Source organism: Canis lupus, chromosome 25 (genome assembly GCF_011100685.1).
Source record: "Canis lupus familiaris isolate Mischka breed German Shepherd chromosome 25, alternate assembly UU_Cfam_GSD_1.0, whole genome shotgun sequence".
Lineage (NCBI taxonomy): Eukaryota > Metazoa > Chordata > Mammalia > Carnivora > Canidae > Canis > Canis lupus.
Window position 1 is genome coordinate 19,664,959 of NC_049246.1, and position 22,891 is coordinate 19,687,849.

The 22,891-nt window shown below is 36.4% G+C and overlaps 2 protein-coding genes across 4 annotated transcripts in view; one reads left to right on the forward strand and one right to left on the reverse strand.

Moving 5' to 3' along the window:
• CBR4 (carbonyl reductase 4) overlaps positions 1-21,915 on the reverse strand; it is an 82,742-nt gene extending 60,827 nt beyond the window's left edge. For 2 of the 3 annotated variants that reach the window (XM_038573562.1, XM_038573561.1), the window contains exons 1-4: positions 21,572-21,915; positions 19,686-19,806; positions 18,588-18,724; positions 15,864-15,998 (exon numbers count right to left, since the gene is read on the reverse strand). In XM_038573562.1, coding sequence (XP_038429490.1) covers positions 15,864-15,998; positions 18,588-18,724; positions 19,686-19,806; positions 21,572-21,713 — 535 coding nt within the window. In that variant the 5' untranslated portion in view covers positions 21,714-21,915. Of the gene's footprint in view, positions 1-509; positions 1,551-15,863; positions 15,999-18,587; positions 18,725-19,685; positions 19,807-21,571 lie in introns of those variants that run through there. The other variant, XM_038573560.1, reaches the window with a different exon arrangement.
• Positions 2,724-2,958, forward strand: LOC102153059 (cytochrome c oxidase subunit 7C, mitochondrial-like). Its single transcript, XM_038573563.1, has one exon. It carries the CDS (start codon positions 2,749-2,751, stop codon positions 2,941-2,943), a length of 195 nt encoding a protein of 64 aa, XP_038429491.1. The 5' UTR covers positions 2,724-2,748; the 3' UTR covers positions 2,944-2,958.
• Positions 21,916-22,891: the final 976 nt, after the last annotated feature.

Sequence of the window (22,891 nt, forward strand, 5' to 3'; positions counted from 1 at the left end):
TGAATAGTTTTCTATTACAGAAATGAAAACCTGATTTGCATCCAGAAGTGCAAGAGGTGAAGAGATTTAACCCTTTCCCCAGATGATAGGGCAATATATGATATATTGCTTCAGATATTTGAGAAGGCTGTGATGTATTTTTATACTGACATAGAAAATTATAAATTACATTGAATTAGTATCCATAATCACTATATATATATATATATTATGGATACTAATAATATATATTATATATATATATATATAGTGATTATGGATACTAATAATATATATTATTAGGCAGAAATTCCAAGGGCGGGGAATGCTTCGGTCATTAAGAAACCGCCTGTGAGCGAGCCAGGTGAGCACAAGAGTCAGGTGAAGCTGCGACTCCCTGTGGGGTGGGGCACAGTGGGTCAGGGCAGAGCAAGGAGATATATATATATATATACACACACACACACACACACAAACCAGTTCTAAAACAATTCACTGGTTTAGAATTTATGAGCGGAAAGCTCACAAGGTACAGGAGACATTTTATTCATTGTTACTGCATATTTATTCATCGTTTATATTTCTAATGTTTCGGGGTAAAAATCATATTATATTCATTCACACAAAATACTCATAATTTTTAAGTAGTTTGCTATACTGTTTTGCGGGTTAAAAACACACACACACACAAAAAACCCTGCTTCTATTTCCTAAGTTGATCAGATCTATGCAGCTCATTCCTATACCAGATGCTAAAACCTTAAGGTTAATCCTCATCATCTTTGAGAATTTCTATAGAATGCGTCAACTATACTGCACCTATATTTATAAATTATATTGCCCAGCTGCTTAATCAGGACTAATGCACTCAAAGAAACTAGATTCTAAATTCATGCCAGGTAAACTGATGTTTTTTCCAACCTGTATAAAAGTTGATCTTCTAAGGCATATGGAAAAGAAATACAATGTTTAACTGGCAGGACAGCTTAAGTACTGACAACCGACCAATGCCCTACAAATACTCCTCTATTTTGCCAATGGGCTGAAGATTAACTTCGACAGCATCCTGCCTGATACAATGAAGTCAATCATGACAATTAGATCATATGATGTGTGTGACTTTTGAGATAAAATATTTAAATTAAAATAGTGTCTGTTTCTATCACTTGCAAATGTCTATATACTAAAATCTCTACAGTCTATAAGGTACATACCATTTAGAAAACACAACTGGTCACACATTGCTCTTTTCAAATATACTCATATAAAGATGGAAATCAATGTTTGTAGCATCAACAGGTTTAATTAGCAAATTAATAATTATGACTGTCAAATCAATAGCCAAAGTGTGCCCTTGATTGTAATCAATATTATGACTAACTAATCTGTAAATTATATCACGAGTTGTAATCCCCCATCCACTACTAGAACGTGCCCTGTAATATATGGTGATTCTAAAAGAAACACAACTGCATGTGCCACATCAATAGATTCTCCAAACCTCCCAAGAGGGATATTTTTCTTTAAATGTTCTTCCTTCAAGTCTTTCGTCATATCTGTGTGAACAAATCCTAAAAAAGAAATGTTTATTTAGTTGAAAAGCATAGACACTACGATATCTGCTCAATTTTAAATAAAAACAAACTTGCTCCTGAAAATTTGAGATTTTTAACAAACTTGTTTAGGAAATACAGAGTTCTGCTAGCAACCAAGTAAAGTCTACATTTTTATTCAATTTAACTCAATGAACACTTACTGGACACAAAAACATCTGACTCCGAAAACTTGGCCCAACTCCTAGCACAATATAAGCAGGTAGATACAAACATGAATAAAAATTACATTCCTTAGGTAACCTGTAGTTTACAGAAGAAACATTCTCTTGTTCCCCTAAATATAATAAAAGGTCATCTGGTGAATACCCTTATACACAAAGTACCACAAAAAAGTAATTTTCACTTGATTGGGGGTAGTGGGGTCATAGGGTTAGAGGGAAGAAAGGTGGTCATGTGAACTGATTTGGCAGTTCTGACAAAAATTAGTTTCATTTGGTATAGCTAAGATAGCTGATGGTCAGAAAGACCAGTATTTCCAATACTCATATAAGAAAAAAATCTTATGGAATAATCTTATTCTGATGCAAGCATATACTAAAAACTCAAAATTTAACATGGCATTGGTAAATGAAATGAAGCTTGAAGAGAACATTTTCTAATATATATGATTCTGTAGTATAAAGTACCACATAATATGCTAAACAATCAATTCTTAGTGACTTATAGATATATGCCAGAACTACACATTTTTAAAGAAAATCTAGTGAGATTAGTCTGAGGCAAATACATATTACCAATAAAATACCCAACTTACACAATCAGTATACTGTACACTACCCATTTAAACTTTTATAAGGAAAGCAAATAATTACTGCTCATGAAATTAACAATAAAAAATATTAAAAAATAAAAAAATATTTTTAAAATTTTAAGGTCATGAAAAATACACAGACTAAAAGTCAGACACGTGAAGTGAAAGTTAAATGTCAACCTCAAGAATAGTTTTTTTAAAAAAAGCTTTCATATTGGCTTGTGTTAAAATGAAATCATTTGTAATTCAAACTGTAAATCAACCTAAATACAATGCCATTTAAAGTATTAGGATAGCCCTTCGGCCCCAGCGGAGGAGCAAGGTCGCGGAGGAGAGCGGGCGTGGTGCTGCAGTTCCGCCGTCTCGGGGACCGCTGAAGGTCGCAGGACCTTCAGCGGCGCTATGTTGGGACAGAGCATCCGGAGGTTCACGACCTCTGTGGTCCGTAGGAGCCACTATGAGGAGGGCCCCGGGAAGAATTTGCCATTTTCAGTGGAAAACAAGTGGAGGCTACTACTTATGATGACTTTGTATTTTGGATATGGATTTGCTGCACCTTTTTTTTTTATAGTAAGACACCAACTGCTTAAGAAATAAGGATGTTTTAATTGAGCCACTAAACAGATGTGAAAAGGAACATTTTAAGAGGTGCAGTCTCTGAAAAAAGGATCAAACTCTTAAAAAAAAAAAAAGGATCAAACTCTTGAATTCAACATACTCAACATGTTTGTAAATAAACTTATGGCATGAATCTTTAAAAAAAAAGTATTAGGATAAATGTGAACTAAACACTGTATTAAGAATTAACATTTAAAAAAAAGAATTAACATTAAGGTCACTAGTTTACTTTTTTTTTTAAGATTTTATTTATTTATTCATGAGAGATGCAGAGAGAGAGGCAGAGACACAGACAGAGGGAGAAGCAGACTCCCTACGAGGAACCTGATGCGGAACTTGATCCCAGGACCTAAGGATCATGACCTGAGCCAAAGGTAGGCGCTCAACCAAGGAGCCACCTAGGTGTCCCAGGTCACTGGTTTATTATGTAATACTCTTAGTATTTATTTCACTTTACCTTAGGTTTCATTTATAAATATCTAAACAGTTTCTTAAAAGTCTTATGAGAAGTAATCATAAAGTTTTCTATCATGAGCTTGAAATAGTGACAGCTTTCTTAGGGAAAAAGTAGTAACAAGCTGAATGTCTTTCAAAAAAGGAACTATTTAAAGAAATCATGGTATAGCCACACAGTAAAACAATATGCAGCTATTAAAAACAATGCTATGAAGGACACTTAAATGAGGAAAATAGTATTTGCATATTAAAAAGGAGCTTATAAATGCATTATAATCCCTTTAAAAAGTAAACAAAAAATATATACTAATGACTAAAACAACCACCAAAATATTAACAATGATTATCACTAAATTCTAGAATCACAAGTGATGATTTTTACTTTCTTCTCTGTACTTGTCTGTACTTTCCAAATACTTTACAATATATGTATATTATTTTGGTATTCAAATAAAAAGTTACTGAAAAAGATGCACAGTACTAACTTCAGATTGTCTGTAACGAGGACCTGAAATAACAAAATGATGTTACATTATTTGTTTCACCATGAGATTACATTGTGAAATATGACCTCTTTGCCATTAAATCTTACATTTATTTAAAATGTCCACAACATATACTTCAATCCCTTTCATCTTTAAGAACAATGAAATGGCCAGAAGAAATGCAAGAATAAAGAGAAGTAGCTGACACAGATAATAACACTAGATAACCAGCCTTTGCAGAATTTCAAGTGAACTGTAAATGAAACCTCACCTACAGTGAAGAGTCAGAATAATCAATAGGGAATCCAATCACCTTAAAAAGCACTATCATGGGACTTCCTGATATCCAAAGTTTTATGTCTTTGACACACTTATTTGCAAAAATACCTCAGAGTGTATTAGGAAAAGAAAAAAACTCATCTCACATGCTTAAAAAGCTGAATGAATTAAAATTATGAATGTAACATTTTAAGTTGACATTATCTTCTCAAAGAGTTCATGATACACTTACTTTATTCTAAGGTTGATTTGAATTCTGGCAAAATTGGCATAAAATATTTCCCCACTAACTCTCAAGATCCTCAGCAAAAAATCAATAATGTGTTTCAATCTTTAAAAAAAAAAAAAAAAGAAAAACCTTGAGGCACCCGGACGGCTAGTCAGTTGAGTGTCTGACTCTTGATTTCGGTTCAAGTCATAATCTTGGGATCTTGGGATCAAGCTCAACTCAGGGTTTTCACTCAGTGGGGAGTGAGAAATCTCAGTTGAGATTTTCTTTCCCACTGCCCCTCCCCCAGCCCACTCTCTCTCAAGTAAATAAATCTTCAAGAAAAAAAAAGCAATTAAAAAAAACTACAGTAAAAATGTTTTGCAAGAAAAGACCTTGTAATGATGAGTTAGCAAATTCAAATTCCAGACTCAACTTCCAGTGAGTTTTTTCTGATTCTGCTTTTTCTCAAAAGTAGCATTTTGTAGTAAAAAAAGACCATTGGATTAGGACACATTAAACTAGATTCTGGTTCCCTGCTCTACTAAATACTATCAAAGCTATGACCCAAGCAAAGTCATGTACTATCTAAAACTGTAGGACTGTTTCTGTATTATAAAATGAGTGAAGTAGATTGAAAATGATGGATCCCTGAGATGTCCTTTAGCTCTACAAAACTACGATTCTAAGATGAAAAGTATGGCTCACTAAATGACAACTTCCTTGAAGATTAGAAAAGTGAGCTTCCCTAAAAGTACCCTCAGTTCCTACACTGGTAGTTGGGTGGATAATTAGAATAGCTCCAATTCAGGAAGCACAGATGCTAATCTAGGTTTTCATTCATTCTGTACAGAAACAGATCTGCCTAGCTTCTAGGTAGATGTCAGTCCTTACATGTTTGTCCTTTTGAAGACAAAGAATAAGGCCACACAATCTGTGAGAGGCCATCTGAAGTCATTCCCATCTTGGAAAAAAAGGCAGATCTGAACAAAGCATGAGGTACAGAAAGTCAAACCTTAGACAAGAAGAGAGATTTAGACATTGAGACAAGTTTAAGAACACTTCTAGGGAGATGGAAAGAAGTCTTATGCTATAGAGATATTGGCCAAGACGACAGTCTTCCAAAAAACAACCAAGTAAGCCAGATACACAGAACAGATAAAGGATAATATCTTGAGGCTTTTTGATAAGGTCTTGTTCAACATTATAGCCTGGATTCAGTCCTGAATCTGTGTCCATGTTAGGTCAATTTTGAGGATAGAGAGGTATCATCTGAATCCGCAATGGTTGCAAGAAGTCCAGAACTGGAATCGTGATATGTTCAGACACCCACCTCATATGAAGATTCTCCCTCCACTGCTCAAGCTTAGAAGATAAGGATGTTATTTCACAAAGAGAAGTTAGACAGATTCTCCCCAGGTCTGTGAATGTATAGTTATAATGATAATCCTAATGGAACAGCAGCTAGCCAATCCTGAACTCTAGACAAAAAGACTAAAATAAAATAAATATCAGAGGCCAAGTTGAAAAGAAGGGATTAATTCACCAATATTGGATTCTCCTCTTTGATTATGTTTGATGTGGAGACTGAGAACATGTCCAAAGACGCAAAAGCTTTTCTCTCATCATTATCAGCACTTTCTTTTTTAATGAATAGGCTTATTTTTAAAGCAGTTTTAGTTTTAAAGAAAAACTGAGCAGAAAGTAGAGGGAGCTCCCATATACTCTTGTATCACATTACCCCTATTTTCCCCAATTAATACCTTGCCTTAGGGTGGTACATTTAATAGTCCAATATTGATATATAATTTTTTATATTGATACATTTTTAAGTAAAGTCCATAGTTAACATTAGCATTCACCCTTTGGCTGGTATAGTTCTCTGTTTTGACAAATAACATAATGTATCCATCATTACAATATCATACAGAATAATTTAACTGCCCTAAAAATTGTTCTGCAGCTTTAAAAAACTAATGTAAATCTTTCCCAAATTTATCAGAAATGAGGTAAAAAATGTGAAGCTAATCTCTAATGACTCCAGGCTCTAACAAACTGCAATGTCATTTTATGCTGCAGCTCATAAACCATATGATCCTCATTTATAAGTACATTCATAACCCAGGTCACTGCGTATCAGCAGTCTATTGGATTCTCTATCATATAGCGTAAGACCTGAGCAGAGATATTAGCAGTCCTTAAACATTTCACAAACTCATTTTTGTGCTTGTATCTCTCCAGTTTGTGCTCTCTCCTTGGCCCCACAGGACTCTCTTCCATATCATTTGGTCACTGTATTTTTAAAGTTCTGAATATTTTGCTCTCCTACATACGCTTTACTATGCATGTATTTACAATGCCTTTCAAGCTGGGTTACAAAAATTACAAACTACCAGTAGGTGCCACTGTCCAACAAATGATGTTATTGATCACTTGTTGTACAATTAGAGATTTCCAGCTAGAAACAAAGCTATTACTCCTTAAACCAACAACTGAAATGACATACACTGACATGACATGCACTTGACTTAGAACAAGGATACATGTTAGTTCCACATATGTAACAATACACTCAGTATATCTTTTTTTAAAAAGGTACAGATAGGAGCACTTGGGTGGCTCAATTTGGTAAGCATCTGACTCTTGATCTCAGCTCAGGTCATGATCTCAGGGTTGTGAGATCAAGACCTATGTCAGGCTCCACACTAATGTGGAGCTTGCTTAAGATTCTCTCTCTCCCTTTCCTTCTGCCCCATCCCTACTCTCTCCCTCTCTAAAAGAAATAAAGATAAATAAAAAGGTATAGATATACTTATCAACATAAAAGCAAGTACATGTTTCTTGTCCAATAAGAATTTATATGTGATAAATTCTAAACAAAATGTATTTCTTTTATTCATTTTTGGCTAGCTATATGATAAACAGCATCTCACTTCCATATTAGTTATCATTATTTTAGTTTTGAAAGCTTTTATATATAACACCGACCATATATTTAAATAGGACACCAGGATTTTAGCCTATCACCAACATTAACAAGTATAGGATGTATACTATTTGATACATCTACTGGCTCAGGTTTTGATTCTCTAGATTCAAAAGAAAGAATTCTAAAGAAAGAATTAAAATAACCCGAGTCACTTTTCCTTAAAAGAGAACAGGCCTTTGCCAAAAACTAGACCAAGATTGTAAACAAAACAAATTCGTATGTCTTAGTATTATGTTTGTCAAAGTGTATACAGAAGCAGTGTGAAAAATCAATTCCATACTAAATAGCACATAAGAGCACATAGAGTAATACCTGTTTTGAGTAGCTGCCAAGCTTATGCAAACGTTTGTCAATAAGATTTTCCCCAAGTAGTAAACATAAAAGCCCTTCAACCTGAAGGGAGAGGTGGACACTTAAGGTATCCTACAAAAATAAATGCAATGCTATACTATTTGTCAAAATTTAAAATTCATATCCCCTTTGAGTCTTAGCAGTTTCATTCCCACAATTACACTCATATATTCCTACACATACAAAATACACTACATACAAGTATTGCCACTGCATTATAAGTTGTAATGGCAAAAGATCAGAAGCAACCTAACTGCCCATCAAGAGGCAACAGGTTAAATCAATTATGGTATACCCAGAAGACAGACATTACTTGTCTTTTAATTCAGCCATTAAAAGTAACGCAGCAGTCACATAAGACCACATATCAAGGGGGTGCCTGGGTGGCTCAGTTAAGCATCCGCCTTTGGCTCAGGTCATGATCCCAGTATGATGGGGTGCCCCACATGTGGCTCCCTGCTCAGTGGGGAGTGTGCTTCTCTCTCTCTCCCCTCTGCTTGCGTGCTCTCTATTGCTCAAATAAATAAAAATCTAAAAAAAAAAAAAAAAAAGACCACATATTGTATGATTTTGTTTATATGAACTGTCCAGAATAGGGAAATCCAGAGAGACAAGGTAGATTAGTGGTTACAAGAAGCTGGGGAGATTGGAGGAAAATGCGGAGTGAATGCTAAAAGCGACAGGTGTCTTTTAATATGAGGAAAATGTCTAAAATATATTGTGATGATGATAGAACAATTCTGTAACTATACTAAAAGCCACTGAATTGTATACTCTAAGTGGGTGAATTGTATGATATGTGAGTTGTATTTCCATAAAGCTGTTATTTTAAAATATAAAGCAGTTCTATACAGAATAATATGGATCAACTCTAAGATATATTGTATTATGAATAAAGCAAGGTACAGAACACTGAATAGTATGATACAACTGGTGTTTTCTTTTTACATATATATTTATATATTGTATATTCATATAACTACACACTTACATATTTATATATTGTATGTATACACACATTTTATTGGCTTGTAATATGAATTACTGAAGACACTAGTTAACAGTAATTGCTTTTGAGGAAAGAAACTAGATGATCAGGAGAGAGAAGACTCACTTTTCAATCTATGCCTTTTTGTACTTCTGAATTTTGTATCATGTTTTATTATCTATTGAAAACACATTTTTAAAGTAATGTATCCATTATAGTGTCAATTCATCGAATATTGTTTCTCATATTCAATGTTTTCTAATAGTAAGATTTATCCATGATGAGAAAATTTTATTTTAGATTTGAATAACAAAGCTTAGTAACTAATTGATCTTTAAAAAGTCAATAACATTAGACCGCGAATAATAGCCTAATTTATTATTTTCCCTGTTTCTTGCTTTTCCTGTTAAGATTTGCCTCTTAATAGTTTTCCTTAACTGGAAACTCCATTTGAAGGTGACCAGATAAACTAACATAAGAAGAAACATCTGTTAATGTTGAGGCTTGTCAGTTCTATTAAAAGATCTGGTGATGAATCTGGTTGAAACTACTACCTAAAATAAATAAATAATCCATAAAATCAATTTAATTCCTCTATTTCAACCTGCACTTTGCTTCTGACCAATTAAACATATTCATACTATGAATCCTGCTAAATATATATGGCCATCATAAAAAAGGCCACCCTATGAAGTGGTCACATTTTTAGCAATAGGTTTTTTTTTTAGTACAAATTGTACTGGAAAGTAAGATCTTTAGGAAAGGCTATATAAAACACTCATAAAACTTCCCTTTGTATACAAATTGGATTCCCCATTACTTAGCCTGTTGCCTTGACAACTAATTCACTCTGACAAAATTAAGCATTCCTTCTATGGTGTTTCCATAGCATCATACATGTTCATCTACTGTACATTCATCATATAGCACTATAATTGTTTATATGTCTTTCTCACTGTACTTAGCTCCTTGTAGCAGAAATATCTTTTTCTTTTTTTATAATTTTGGAACCCTTGCACATAAGAGACACTCCAGGAAATCTGCTGAGTTATTATGAGTTAGAGACACTTGTGTTATCCTTTTATCATTCAGCTTTTAAATCATCATAAACTGGAATTAACTCTTCATCACCCACACTACTGTAATCCCTAACAGAGGGAAGCAAATACATGCAACCCCAAATCACAAATAATCTATTCTGTATATGGCTAAACTAGGCTAATACTAAAATCAATCAGGTTGCATAAACATACATAAACAGAAAGCAGTGTCAAAATGACAGTACACATTTTGGATTATCTTTTTTTTTTTAAGATTTTATTTATTCATTCATGAGAGACACGGGGGGGGGGAGAGAGGGGGGAGAGAGAGAGAGAGAGAGAGAGAGGTAGAGACACAGGCAGAGGGAGAAGCAGGCTCCATGCAGGGAGCCCGACGTGGGACTCGATCCTGGGACTCCAGGATCACGCCCTGGGCTGAAGGCAGGGGCTAAAGCGCTGAGCCACTCAGGGATCCCCTATCTTTTTTTTTTTCTAAAATGGTTATATCTAAACCAGAGTCATTTATCAAATGTTCATGGATTTGGAATACTTGAATTTAGCTAGTCTCTGTGACTTAACAATGAACTGAGATGAAGGCACATAACAGAGTACAAGGGTTATCAGGATATTTTGACATTTCCCTAAGCCTTGCTAGTTTGGCATCACTGCCAAATAAAACACAATCCCAGCACACAAGCTGGAACCATTAGTGACTTGAAATGGAATCGTGGCAAAGGTCTACTCCAGTCTACTCTCTTACAAACAACCAATGAACCAAAATGTCTTTTCTGTATATGGTAATTAATTCTTTAATACCTACAATAAGCTAGGACAAAGATTCCATGGCTAACTGGCAGAGGTATATGAAAACAATCATTTTATTTAAAAGTCGAATAAATACCTACACCAAAAATTTTTTTTTAAGATTTCATTTACTTATTCATGAGAAACAGAGAGAGGCAGAAGCAGGCTCCCTCTGGGGAGCCCTATGAGGGACTTGATCCCAGGACCCCAGGACCATGCTCTGAGCTGAAAGGCAGACGCTCAACCACTGAAGCTACCCAGGCACCCCCTTACAACAAATTTTTATCAGACCAGTCAAAGAGTGATACTGCAGGTTGAAGTTTTAGCACTTTATTACCCTCTTTAACTAATCCAGGTAATCTGTGTATGGTTTTGGATTTTTTCTAATATCCATTTGGTCCAAGGACAGTTTATACTTTTTCTAATGCCATGGTTCTTATGTCCTTGATAAATTAAACTTTTGTTTATATTATCTGTATTCTGCTGAACTGATGATTCACAAAGAACTCTAATTTCCAGATAAATGATTTCTTAAAAAAGATTTCATTTATTTATTTGACACAGAGAAACAGAGCACAAGCAGGGAGAAACGTCGGAGGGAGAGGAAGAGGCAGACTCCCCACTGAGCCAGGAGCCCAATGTGTGGTTCCATCCATGGCTGAGATCATGACCAGAGCCAAAAGCAGAGGCTTAACTGACTGAGCTACCCAGGCGGCCCTAGATAAATGATTTTTGATATTACTGTGGGACTTCTTGAGATTTTTGAAATACTAAACTATGTTTCTTAAAACTAGAATCTACTTTGTTACATGGTTTCCTTATAAATTTGTGGAATCCCAGATACTCAAGGTAGCATTCATAATTTTCATTTTGTACTTCTAACTGGATTAGTACTAATTTTATACATGTTTAACTGGTCTGGACACTTTGGAATTCCACTTGGGCAAGGTTTCTGACTAATCTTAATGTCATCATAATTAATACTTGCACATTCACCATTTCTGGCCCTATTTTGGCAGAAAAAAAAATATGTACAATTATGAATATTTTGCATTTCATGCTTAGGAGAATTTAGTATGTTTTTATGTAGGTATTTTAAAGAAATTTCAACTGCTTCTATAATCCTGTGAACTAAACACATCTTCTGATAGATACCTATATGCTGCATTGTTTCAGTCACTTCTGAGAGGCCTTGTAATGTTAGTAGATCAGAAAACAGACTGGCATCTAAAATATGGCCTCTTTCTTGCCTAGGTGGCTCCTTTGGCAAAGCATCCAACTCTTGATTTTGGCTCATGATTTCAGGGTTGTAGAACTAAGAAGCCCTGCATCCGTCTTCACACTCAGCAGGGAGTCTGCTTCTGTCCCCCTCCCTCTGCATATGTTTGTGATCTCTTTATAAATAAATCTTGTTTAAAAATTAAAAAATAAAATAAATAGTTGCTCAGCAAACTGAGCAACTTAACCTTTTCAAGATGAGCTTTGGCAAAAGTTTTCACTTATAAAGATTCTGCATTCTTATTTTGGTCAAAGTGGAGGTTGGTTTTATAACTTTGTCTTGAAGATTGTATCAATACACTCACATTTCATCAGTCTTTCCCTTCGTCTTGAAGATTACTTAGCACACTGTGAAAATTTAAGTTGAAGGAGGAAATATCAAAATGAGACTTAAGTGATTTGTAGAATGCCTGGTGTTCATGTGTACAGGTGACTACTGAGTGGAATAGAACTTTTAAAAATTTAAGGTAATCAATTTGAAGACCAACAAACCAGCTGTAAGTTGTATATTTTAATTTATTTTAAAAGCCTTAGCATAAGTTAAGAATTGGAAAATTTCTTTAGCTTTTAGAAAGCTACATTTTAATTCCAATCATTGTTTTAATATTTTCCAATTACCTGTAACTGACAGATCAAGTTAATTGGCTTTGCATCCCATTTAATCCATCAGTATGTTCAAGCTATGAGGAATGTCCAAAGTAAGCACAAGAAAAGGAACAGGTGCATAATAATGTTCTACTTGTCTTAAGAAATCTCTGATTTTTGTGCAATTAGCCCAAATCAAACTTGCTTTGTCTTACAAGTGAATTGCATCTTTATTGGCTTGAATTTTTTTACATCTTTAACAAGAATATAAGTGTTCCTGATAGATTTTCTCCAGGAGGCTAGCTCTACTGTAAGCTTCCCCATGTGACTTCTACTATTTTGAAAATTTTTAAACAGCCACATCTATTAAACAGTCATCTTCATTGTTGGCCACTCCAACATATGCCTGGTTTTAGAAACCTTAGTTCCTCTAAGCAGTGCCTCATGCATACATAACAGTACTTTTTGGTGCCAGAGTATTCAGTCTCATTTCTGTTATCACTTTCTTCCTCCCGTGCCACCACACAATGAGCCTCAGCACCTCCATTTATTCATTAAAGAGACAATTACAGATAAAAATCACTGTTAAAATCTTGCTACTTCATAAATTGACTTCTAAAAAGATGTTTCTTTCTCCTGAGCCTGTGTAAATATCTTTTTATCCCTCAAACTTTTCTTTGTATTGAAATTCTTTTTTTTTTTTTTTTTTGTATTGAAATTCTAACATGAACCCTGGATTGCTCTCTAGGGTACAATGAGGTACAGTGAAAGGCATGTTGTCTATTTTGAAAACAAACATTATGTGACTCCTGGTAATTCTTTTTCTGTCAGAATACCAACTTTCTGGAGAAATCAGTATGTCAATTATTGGTTGCTTGGTGAAATGTGTAAATGACATCACATATGCAGCCCTGTTTGATTATTTCCTCTGGTTTATACTATTATTAAAAGCATGTTGTATAATAGACTTATTCAAATATTTTAAATATAGAGAAATTTGTTTCTGTAAGATACACAAGAAATACATTTAGGCAATATACACATTACTTGGAAAGCTCTGCTTTGGGATGCCTGGTGGCTCAGTGGTTGAGCATCTGCCTTCAGCTCAGGGCATGATCCCAGAAACCCAGGACAGAGTCCCACATCGGGCTCCCTGCATGGAGCCTGCTTCTCCCTCTGCCTGTGTCTCTGCCTCTCTCTCTCTTCTCTCTCTCTGTGTCTCTCATGAATAAATAAATAAAATCTTAAAAAAAAAAAAAAGAAAGCTCTGCTTGGATAGTGACAAAATCTAAATTAATTAGCAAATGTATCCCAGTGAGCAATAAATCAAAGAACATTCCAAGAAGAGAGAAGGATACTTAAAATGGAAATAGTTCTCCAAAACTACACAATTTGGAGTTTAACAAGTGGATATGTTACCAACACCCACTCCCCAACTTAACCTGAAATTCTTACATTCAACTCTTAAGAGGTCTTAATTTATAACTAATTTTTAAATGAGAAATTTCTCTTGTGTTTTCAGTCTGAGAGTAATCATTTACTAGAAAATGCATTGTGGGGTGCCTGGGTGGCTTAACTTGATTTCAGCAAAGATCATAATCTCAGGATCATGAGATCAAGAATCATGTCAGGCTCCACACCCAATGTGGAGCCTGCTTAAGATTCTCTCTCTCTCTCTTAAAAAAAGAAAAAAAAAAATGCAATGTGGTTTATGCAAACAAAACAGCCTGGCATTACTCTTGGTCTCTTCCTTGAGGGTAGTACAGAGACTGGCAGTGTGGGCAGGTGTAGCCATTTTAGTCCTGTCAAGACACAGTCATGCCCTCACACATTACACTACTCAAGAATTCAGTAACAGTGAAGATTTCATATTCCTATTCTGATACTCAAATATGCCTGGTGATGGCAATGTACTTACAAACACAGGAACAATCTCTGCTATTATTGTACAAAGCCATAAGGATACATAAACTATATTCTAAAAGAAAGTAAAACTGTCACTATTTGCAAATGACATCATATACATACATACATACATATACATATAAAGAGTCCACCAAAAATATACTAGAATAAATGAATTTAGTAAACTTGCAGGATACGAAACCAATACAGAAATCTGTTGGATTTCTATACACTAATTATGAACTAGAAGAAAAAATTTTTTAAAAATCTCATTTACAATTACACCAAAAGGATAAAATACTTAGGAATAAACTTAACCACGGAGGTGAAACCTAATACTCTGAACCCTATAAGACACTGATGAAGAAACTGAAGATGATACATATAAATGGAAAGATAGTCCACGCTTACGGATTAGAAGAATTGTTAAATTGTCCGTACTACCCACAGTAATCCCTATTAAAATACCAATAGTAATTTTTCACAAAACTAGAAAAGTCCTAAAATTTATATGGAATCACAAAAGACCCCAAATAGCCAAACTTACTTACTCTTTCCTTCTTTCTTTCTCTCTCTCTCTCTTTCTTTCTTATGCAATCACTGCACCCAACGTGGAGCTTGAACTCACGACCCCATGATTTAAGAGTCACACGTTCTACCAACTGAGCCAGTCAGGTGCCCCCACCCAAAATAATCTTGAGAAAGAAGAACAAAGCTGGAGGTATCAAGAGCCCAGATTTCACACTATATTATAAAACTACAGCAATCAAAGCAGTATGGTACTGGCACAAAAACACATAGATCAATGGAACAGAATGGAGGCCCAGAAATAAACTCTCTTTTTATATGGTCAATTAATCTATTACAAAGGTGACAAGAATTTACAAAAAAGAAAATACAGTCTCATCAATAAATGGTGTTAAGAAAACTGAACAGCAAAAGAAGGAAACTGGCTATGTAAATAGCTAAGAAATGGAAACAACCTAAATGAGCATTCATGATAGATGAATGGATAAAGAAGATGTGATACATATATATACACAGTAGAATATTACTCAACCATGAAAAGAAGAAAAACTTAGCCATTGGCAACATGGATGGACCTAGAGGGTGTTATGTTAAGCGAATAAGAGAGAGAAAAGGACAAATGACATGATTTCACTTGGACGTGGAATCTTAATAACAAAATGACTCAACAAAAACAGAAACAGACTCATAAATAACAGAGAACTGATGGTTGCCAGAGGGGAGAGGGATGGAGGGACGGGCAAAATATGTAAAGAGGATGAAGAGGTACAAGCTTCCAATTATAAAATAAATATGTCATACGGATAGAAAGTACAGCATAGGGAATATAGTCAGTAATACTGTAAAAACTTTGTATAGTACACAGATGGTAGCTAACCTATCATGGTGAACATTTCATAATATACATAATTTTTGAATCACTATATTGTACATCTGAAACTAACATAATATTGTATGTCAACTATACTTCAATTTTTTAAAAAAGAAAAACGTTTTCACTGACCTGGTGCAACTACATTCACTCTAATTTTCTTTCTTGCTACTTCTTTAGCAAGAGCACGTGAAAATCCAACTAGTCCTCCTTTACTTGCACTGTACACAGACTGGCCAGAATTGCCTTTTAAACCAATAATACTTCCTAGAAAAAATAAAACAAAAGCAAATTTAATTAATGAGTTATTTGAATATTTAAATAATTTACAGTTAACAAAGCACAAACCATTTTGCCTTGTCCTTTGCTAAAATTAGGAGTTCTAAACACTGTCATTTGAGTAATAAGACTTAGGGTTGGAGTCTGCTTCAGATACAAAAAGAAAACAGGTTCTGAAAGAAGCTCATGTAAAACCTCAAATGTCAGGCAGGAGCTTGAGAATTGATCCATTAAGTAAAAGAAACCCACTCTCATCTCTGAGTAGGTCAGATATGGCCCTATAAAGTGTCCAGTAGGAAAGATTAAAACCTGGCTGACTGATTTTATGGGTTCTACAATGCCGACATGAGAAAGTATTCATTTCTACCTAAAAATATAGTTCATCTGAAGATAAATCTCACTAAATTTGAACTACCATCAATCTAAGTTAACAAAGGTTCAACAGGCAGCCCTGGTGGCTCAGTGGTTTGGCGCTGCCTTCAGCCAGGGCCTGATCCTGGGGACCCAGGATCAAGTCCCGCGTCGGGCTCCCTGCATGGAGCCTACTTCTCCCTCTGCCTGTGTCTCTGCCTCTCTCTCTCTCTGTCTCTCATGAATAAATAAATAAAATCTTAAAAAAAAAAGGTTCAACTATAAACTTTTCGTAAAACTGCAGTTTAGTTACCTTCAGTGATGTATTATAACTTGTACTGCCTACTAAAGATTCTTGGGTAGTCTCATTTATATGAATATAAAAGAATATTTATAATTCAAGTATCAACTGTATGCAAATAAATTATTTCAAAACAGAAATAGGGAAGTGATTTTCTGCACCAGTGACCTGTACTTATGATATAAAAATTAATCAAGAACTTCACAAAACCTTTGAAAAATTTTATTTTAGGAAAACATTCCAAACACTTTTTATATTATAATCAACAAGTCCAATATTAAAATATCTGCCTTATATCTTAAAGGCCAGCGAATGACAAAGGAGAGAAAAGAAACATCAGACAGAGGAAATGCAGGTAAACAGCGAAAGGGGTATTTGGGAGAAAGAGAAATCCAGAGACACAAAAAAGAAAGAAAAATATCAGCATCGAAGGAAGGCCAATAGGAAGCTTTAGTTTGCGCCACACTACTGTCCATCTAGTCAGGGAAGTGTTAACCTCTGAAATAATCAGTGAACTTTCTAAGAGTTTAAAGCAGTCCTTTCTGTAAAAGATTCTCTGACTTGCAATTATGTAACTTTAGCACAATTTTAAAAGCTCTGCATGTATACAAAGGACTGAAGTGGGCTTTTAAAATATATCTAAAAAGGGAATAGTTTAGTGTTAAACAAATAAACCCACATTATCAGGTGATATATATGGGCCAGTAAACCAGCTTCTGAGAATGCAAAAACATCACCTGGCTGTGTTGGAAAGTAAAGGTCGACTAATCTTTCACTGTTTAATCATTTACTAATCTTAATTCTAAGAAACTGATTTCCTACATTTTTAAGGGTTAACGTCAAAAATGTCCTAATTCTTATTAGCACAGTATTCTTTTCTCATTTTCCAAAGAGAAAAACCCTACATTTTGGTTTGGAAAGCCATTTCCTAAATTAAAACAACAGGGCCATTTACTTAAATGGAGCGGCATTCCCCGTTTATGGCCTTTTAAGGTATTACTGATTAAAATTAAAAGGCAGGGGATCCCTGGGTGGTACAGCGGTTTAGCGCCTGCCTTTGGCCCAGGGCGCGATCCTGGAGACCCGGGATCGAATCCCACGTTGGGCTCCCGGTGCATGGAGCCTGCTTCTCCCTCTGCCTATGTCTCTGCCTCTCTCTCTCTCTCTCTCTCTCTGTGACTATCATAAATAAAAATTTAAAAAAAATTAAATTAAATTAAATTAAAAGGCAGACAATATGCTGCTATTTTCAAATTGCCAAACTGAAAGGAAATTTTAAGTCATTTTGCGTTTTAAAGTCTACAAGCACATACTACACGGTTTATCTGCCCCATGGGTCAGATGAACTGAAGACTAGGGGTTATTTACATTCATTTGAAAAAAATCATTCCCTTCAGAAAACTTCCTCCTAAACCCGTATACTATATTTATAGTAACACATGCAACTGCTACAGAGATCATTTTTTAGCCCCCACTACCTAAAGTTTTTCAATTCCTTATCCATATTTTAAAAATTAGGTATCACATGGAAAATCAGGATGTCTAATTTCTCTTAAATGGCTGGCAAAACAGAGACCAGATCTGTGCATAGCAACAATCAACTGCATCTAAACAGTGGCTGCCCTGGCCTTTCCACATGGCCTCTGGACACTGAAGCTGGGCATCTTTTGTCATGTATCATATGGCTTGTACTGTCATTTTTCTAATACTGGTGATGTCATTCATTTAACATCTGCTTGACCACTAGAGAGATGTAAATTTGCAATTCCTGTTTTACCCATTAACTGTTTAATTAAATCCTGTTTCCACAGATAGTAAAAAGACCCATTTCATCCAAGTTTCACACGTGACTAAGCTCCAAATTAATCAATTAAATATTTTTATGGCACTATGAGATAAGTCTAATTTCACAGGTGAAGACTCACCTACATTAACAATAGACCCTCTCTGCTGCTGAATCATAGTCTTCAAGGCAGCTTTACAAGTCAACATGGAACCCAAGAGGTTAGTATGAAGCTGAGATATCATATCTTCAGTTTTTGTTCTTACTAAAAGGCTGTCCCTACAAAAACAAAACAAAACAAAACAAAACAAAACAAAAAACAAAAAAAAACAGTAGCATGTAAATTAAAAATGAGATAAAACAAATTTTAAAGATAAGAATACATGATATTTTAACTGAAAGTAGAGTATCAGAAATATATTTGGGCTAGAATACCTACAGACTCCCACTTTAAACTGATTTTAAGGGGCACTAAAATAACTCATAAATCAGAACAGATAAACTTAGAAGACAGGTTGAATGGCAAATATTCCTAATCGCTAAAAGTAATACCATGTAGCCAAAATATCTTAAACGAACTGAGCAACTGCCATTATAGTAAGCCCTGTTTAGCAATAAAATACATTATGCTAAATATTGTCCTAAATTCGTCTTTTAAAAAGAAAAAAATACCTAATAATAAAATACCTCTAATACAAGTTCATGAACTTACACAAGGGTGACAGAAGCCAGAATGGTGGTTATCTACAAGGAAGTATTAACTGGGAAGAAACTGCTAGAGTGCTGAAAAAGTTCTATAGTTCAATATGGGTGTGATTACAATGTTAAAATTCATCGAAATGTATCCTTATTGTGTATCTCAATTTGTATTTTATAAGAAAAGAATGTATAGATTGACAAAGTTTTAAAATATATACACATATATATTTTTAAAATATTTTATTTATTTATTCATGAGAAACACAGAGAGAGAGAAAAGCAGAGACACAGGCAGAGGAAGAAGCTGGCTCCATGCAGGGAGCCTGAGGCAGGACTTGATCCCAGGACCCCAGGATCACGCCCTGAGCCAAAGGCAGATGTTCAACCACTCAGCCACCCAGGTGTCCCTTCATATTTTTTAAAATACATATTTTCTTCCAATTAGAAGTAGAGCAAGTTAATATATTTACTCATACCAATCAAAGACATGCTAGAAAAAAAAAAAAAAAGTATGAGAAGTGTACTTAAATTTGTGACCAACCTGTTAATTCCAGCAGCATTTACCAAGAAATTAACTCGACCTAAATTTTTCTCCATTTCTTCAAATGTATTTTGAACATCGCGTTCTTTGGCAACATCACAGCTAAATGCCAAATGATCTCCTATACAACAAAGTTAAATTAGCATTATTTATAAATTATAAGTTCAACTTAAAAATTATTCAATATACATTGGTTAAGCATCTACTATGAGTTAAGTCTGTCATTACCAGAACCTAGAGATTAAAAAATGATTATGTCATGAATTTCTGCTCTCAAGGAGTTCAGTCCAATAAAACTCCGGTGGGGGCATGGATGGAGAACAAGGAGAAGTAATACTACAGAACTAAATCTTAAAACTTTTTTTTAGTCAAAAAATGGTAGGGCCTTTTTTTGTGTTCACAAGGCTCTGTAAGACTAATCTAATAATATTTCTGGCTTTGATGGTGACCCCATGCTACTCAATTCAATAGTGTTCTGTGTAATATAGTTCTTTTTTGAAATTTATATCTAATTCTGATCCTAAGAATAAACCCTAGGGTTTCTTCCGCTTTTTTTTTTACTATGGCATCTATGTTACAATAACTATTATTCAAGACTGACCATTACATAGCAGGAAGCTACAAAAAGACCAAAACTAAAAAACACACAAAAAAAATAACTTTTTACTAAAAACTGTTACTTCCCTTTTTCAAAATGCCCACTTTTTAGAGATGCTTAAACTTCAGAAGAATACACTTCAAAGAAAGCATTCTCTTTAATAACACATCATTTTAATACTCTAAAATGTATATTTTTTTGGAAAACTAAACAACTGCTTATTTTCTGGCTGACTTTACCTAGTATGTTAACACTAAAATTACACTTTCACACTCCTCTGTGACCCACTGCTGGCATTCATCTGAAACTTGGGCCACAATAACCCCTGGAAGCTCAACCAACAGTTTTAACCTATTCTAGCAAACACTAATGGCTTGGGATGATCCCATAAGGAAAACCCACTTTCTCACTCCTTTGTCACCATAACATAGGCAGTGAATATGAGCAGCAAGAAGCATTCACTGAAATTCTCCTGGCTCCGTAACTTTTTTATCCCCCTCTCTCTAAACAGAGTCTAGTATTTTCACAACCCATGTGCACAACGAGGGTGAACAAATCCTAATGTTAAAGGATGCAGCCTCCAAGTGCCTCCCCAGGCCTCTGCTCTTCCCAGTGCTTTCCTGAGAGTGAATGAAGCGCACCCGAGCCTTCTAGTAACTCCATTACAGCATCTTGGCATCTTTCCTACATCCTGTTTCTCCCCACTATCCAGAGACTTAAATTTGCAAAATAGTGCAAAAAACAAGGACTAATCCATTATTAACAAACCAAAATAATTGATTTTAAATGAACCTGAAAAATCTCAATTCACCATTTGTGAGAGCCACCAGAACGATTTAATGACCTGTTGAGCGCTGATGGATGTGGGAGAGCCAGAACAAGAACGGACGGAGTCCGTCTATGACACGGCTCTGTGCCCTCGCAGGCGGACACAGCCTCGGCAGCACCGCAGGGGCCTCCGCGCCCAACTCCTCTGGCCCAGGTCTCCTCCCTCCGGACAGGCAGGTGAGCAGGAGCCTCAGGGAGGTGGGGGCTCAGTTCACGGGGCCTCCCAGGAAACCCCAACGTGCACCCCTCGGCGCCGGCCGCGCGGACACGCTCTGCGGGGAACCGGCCCGTGGGGTTCTCTGCCCGAACCCGCGTCCACACTCGGGACCGGGTGCTCCTGGGCGCGGGAAGCCGAACTCCTAAACCTCAGAGCCAGGAAGGCCAGACCTTCCCGTTTTACAAACGAGGAAACCGGAGGCGCTCGGGCTGCAGCCACAGGGCTGGACAGCTCGGTACCTACCGCCGAGCTCTCCGGCGGCGGCCCTGGCCCCTTCCAGATTTCTGGCGATGACGGCCAGCCGGTAGCCCTTCTGGGCCATCACCTGGGCCACTGCCCTCCCAATGCCCCTGGAGCCTCCGAAAACTGCACACACGCGGTCCATGGCGGACGGCGGAATCGCGAACTCGGAGGAATGAGGGCAGGAGTAGCGACCCCTTTCCAGATGTTCTCTGCCTTTTAAACCACGGAGGCTCCAAGAGAAAGAAAAAAGAAACAAAAACCCAAAACGCCGAGGGAAAAAAAAAAAAAAAAAAAAAAAGCACCGCTTTAGACCTCCTGCCGCGGGACTTCGGCAACCCGGTAGGCGGGGAAGAGGCGCGAAGAGGATGACGTCTACGCATGACGTCAGCGCGCACAGGCTACAGGCCCAGCGCCCTCCGGGAGGCACTGCCCGAAAGAGCCCCGGCGGTCGAGGACTGGCCTGGTAGGGCTGCGCTGCATGCTGGGACTTGTAGTCTTTACTCGGGAGTGGAAGAGGCGTGGGCGCACTGTTTGGTGAGAAATGTACTTAAAGTAACCAAGGCGGGTTGGAGTGACCTCGTAGCCCTTGGGACGTGAGAGCCAGTATTAGAGTTCAGATGACCTGCCATTCCAGTTTGCCTGGAAGTAATGAGGTTAAGACGCTGGACTTAACGTTTTAAAATCAGGAGAGTCCTGTCAACAGAGATAAATTGATTATGGTAGTTAAAACCCAGAATATACATTATTCGGAGTTCCATTGTCTGCCTTTCATCCAAGATTTTGTTTTGGCTAGAGACTAAATGCCCTGCCTATTGCCTAGGAGACTAATGCTCCTCCTATTGAGGAGTGGTCCCCAACTATTAGAGTCACGCAAAACCTATCCTACCTGCTCCTCCCCCCAAGTTACAACAGAACTAGACCTCACCCCATGTGGACATTACCTTTCATCTCAAAGGGTGTTGCAAATGCAGTGCCCTGTCAAGAACAGGATATATAGGGCACCTGGGTGGCCCAGTGGTTGAGCGGCTGCCTTCTGCTCAGGGCGTGATCCGGGATCATGGAATCAAGGCCCACAAAGGGCTCCCTGCGAAGAAACTGCTTCTCCTTTTGCCTGTGTCTCTGCCTCTCCGTGTGTCTCTCATGAATAAATAAATAAAATCTTAAAAAAAAAAAAAAAAAAAACACCATATGGTAGGAACTCAAGAAATCTTAGTTGAGTAATTGAATAGTCTTTCAGGATCGATGAAACAAGCATGGCTGCTGCAAATAAAAACAGGTTCCTACAATTCTAAAGAGGACGTGCTGAGTGTTCTGAAAGTT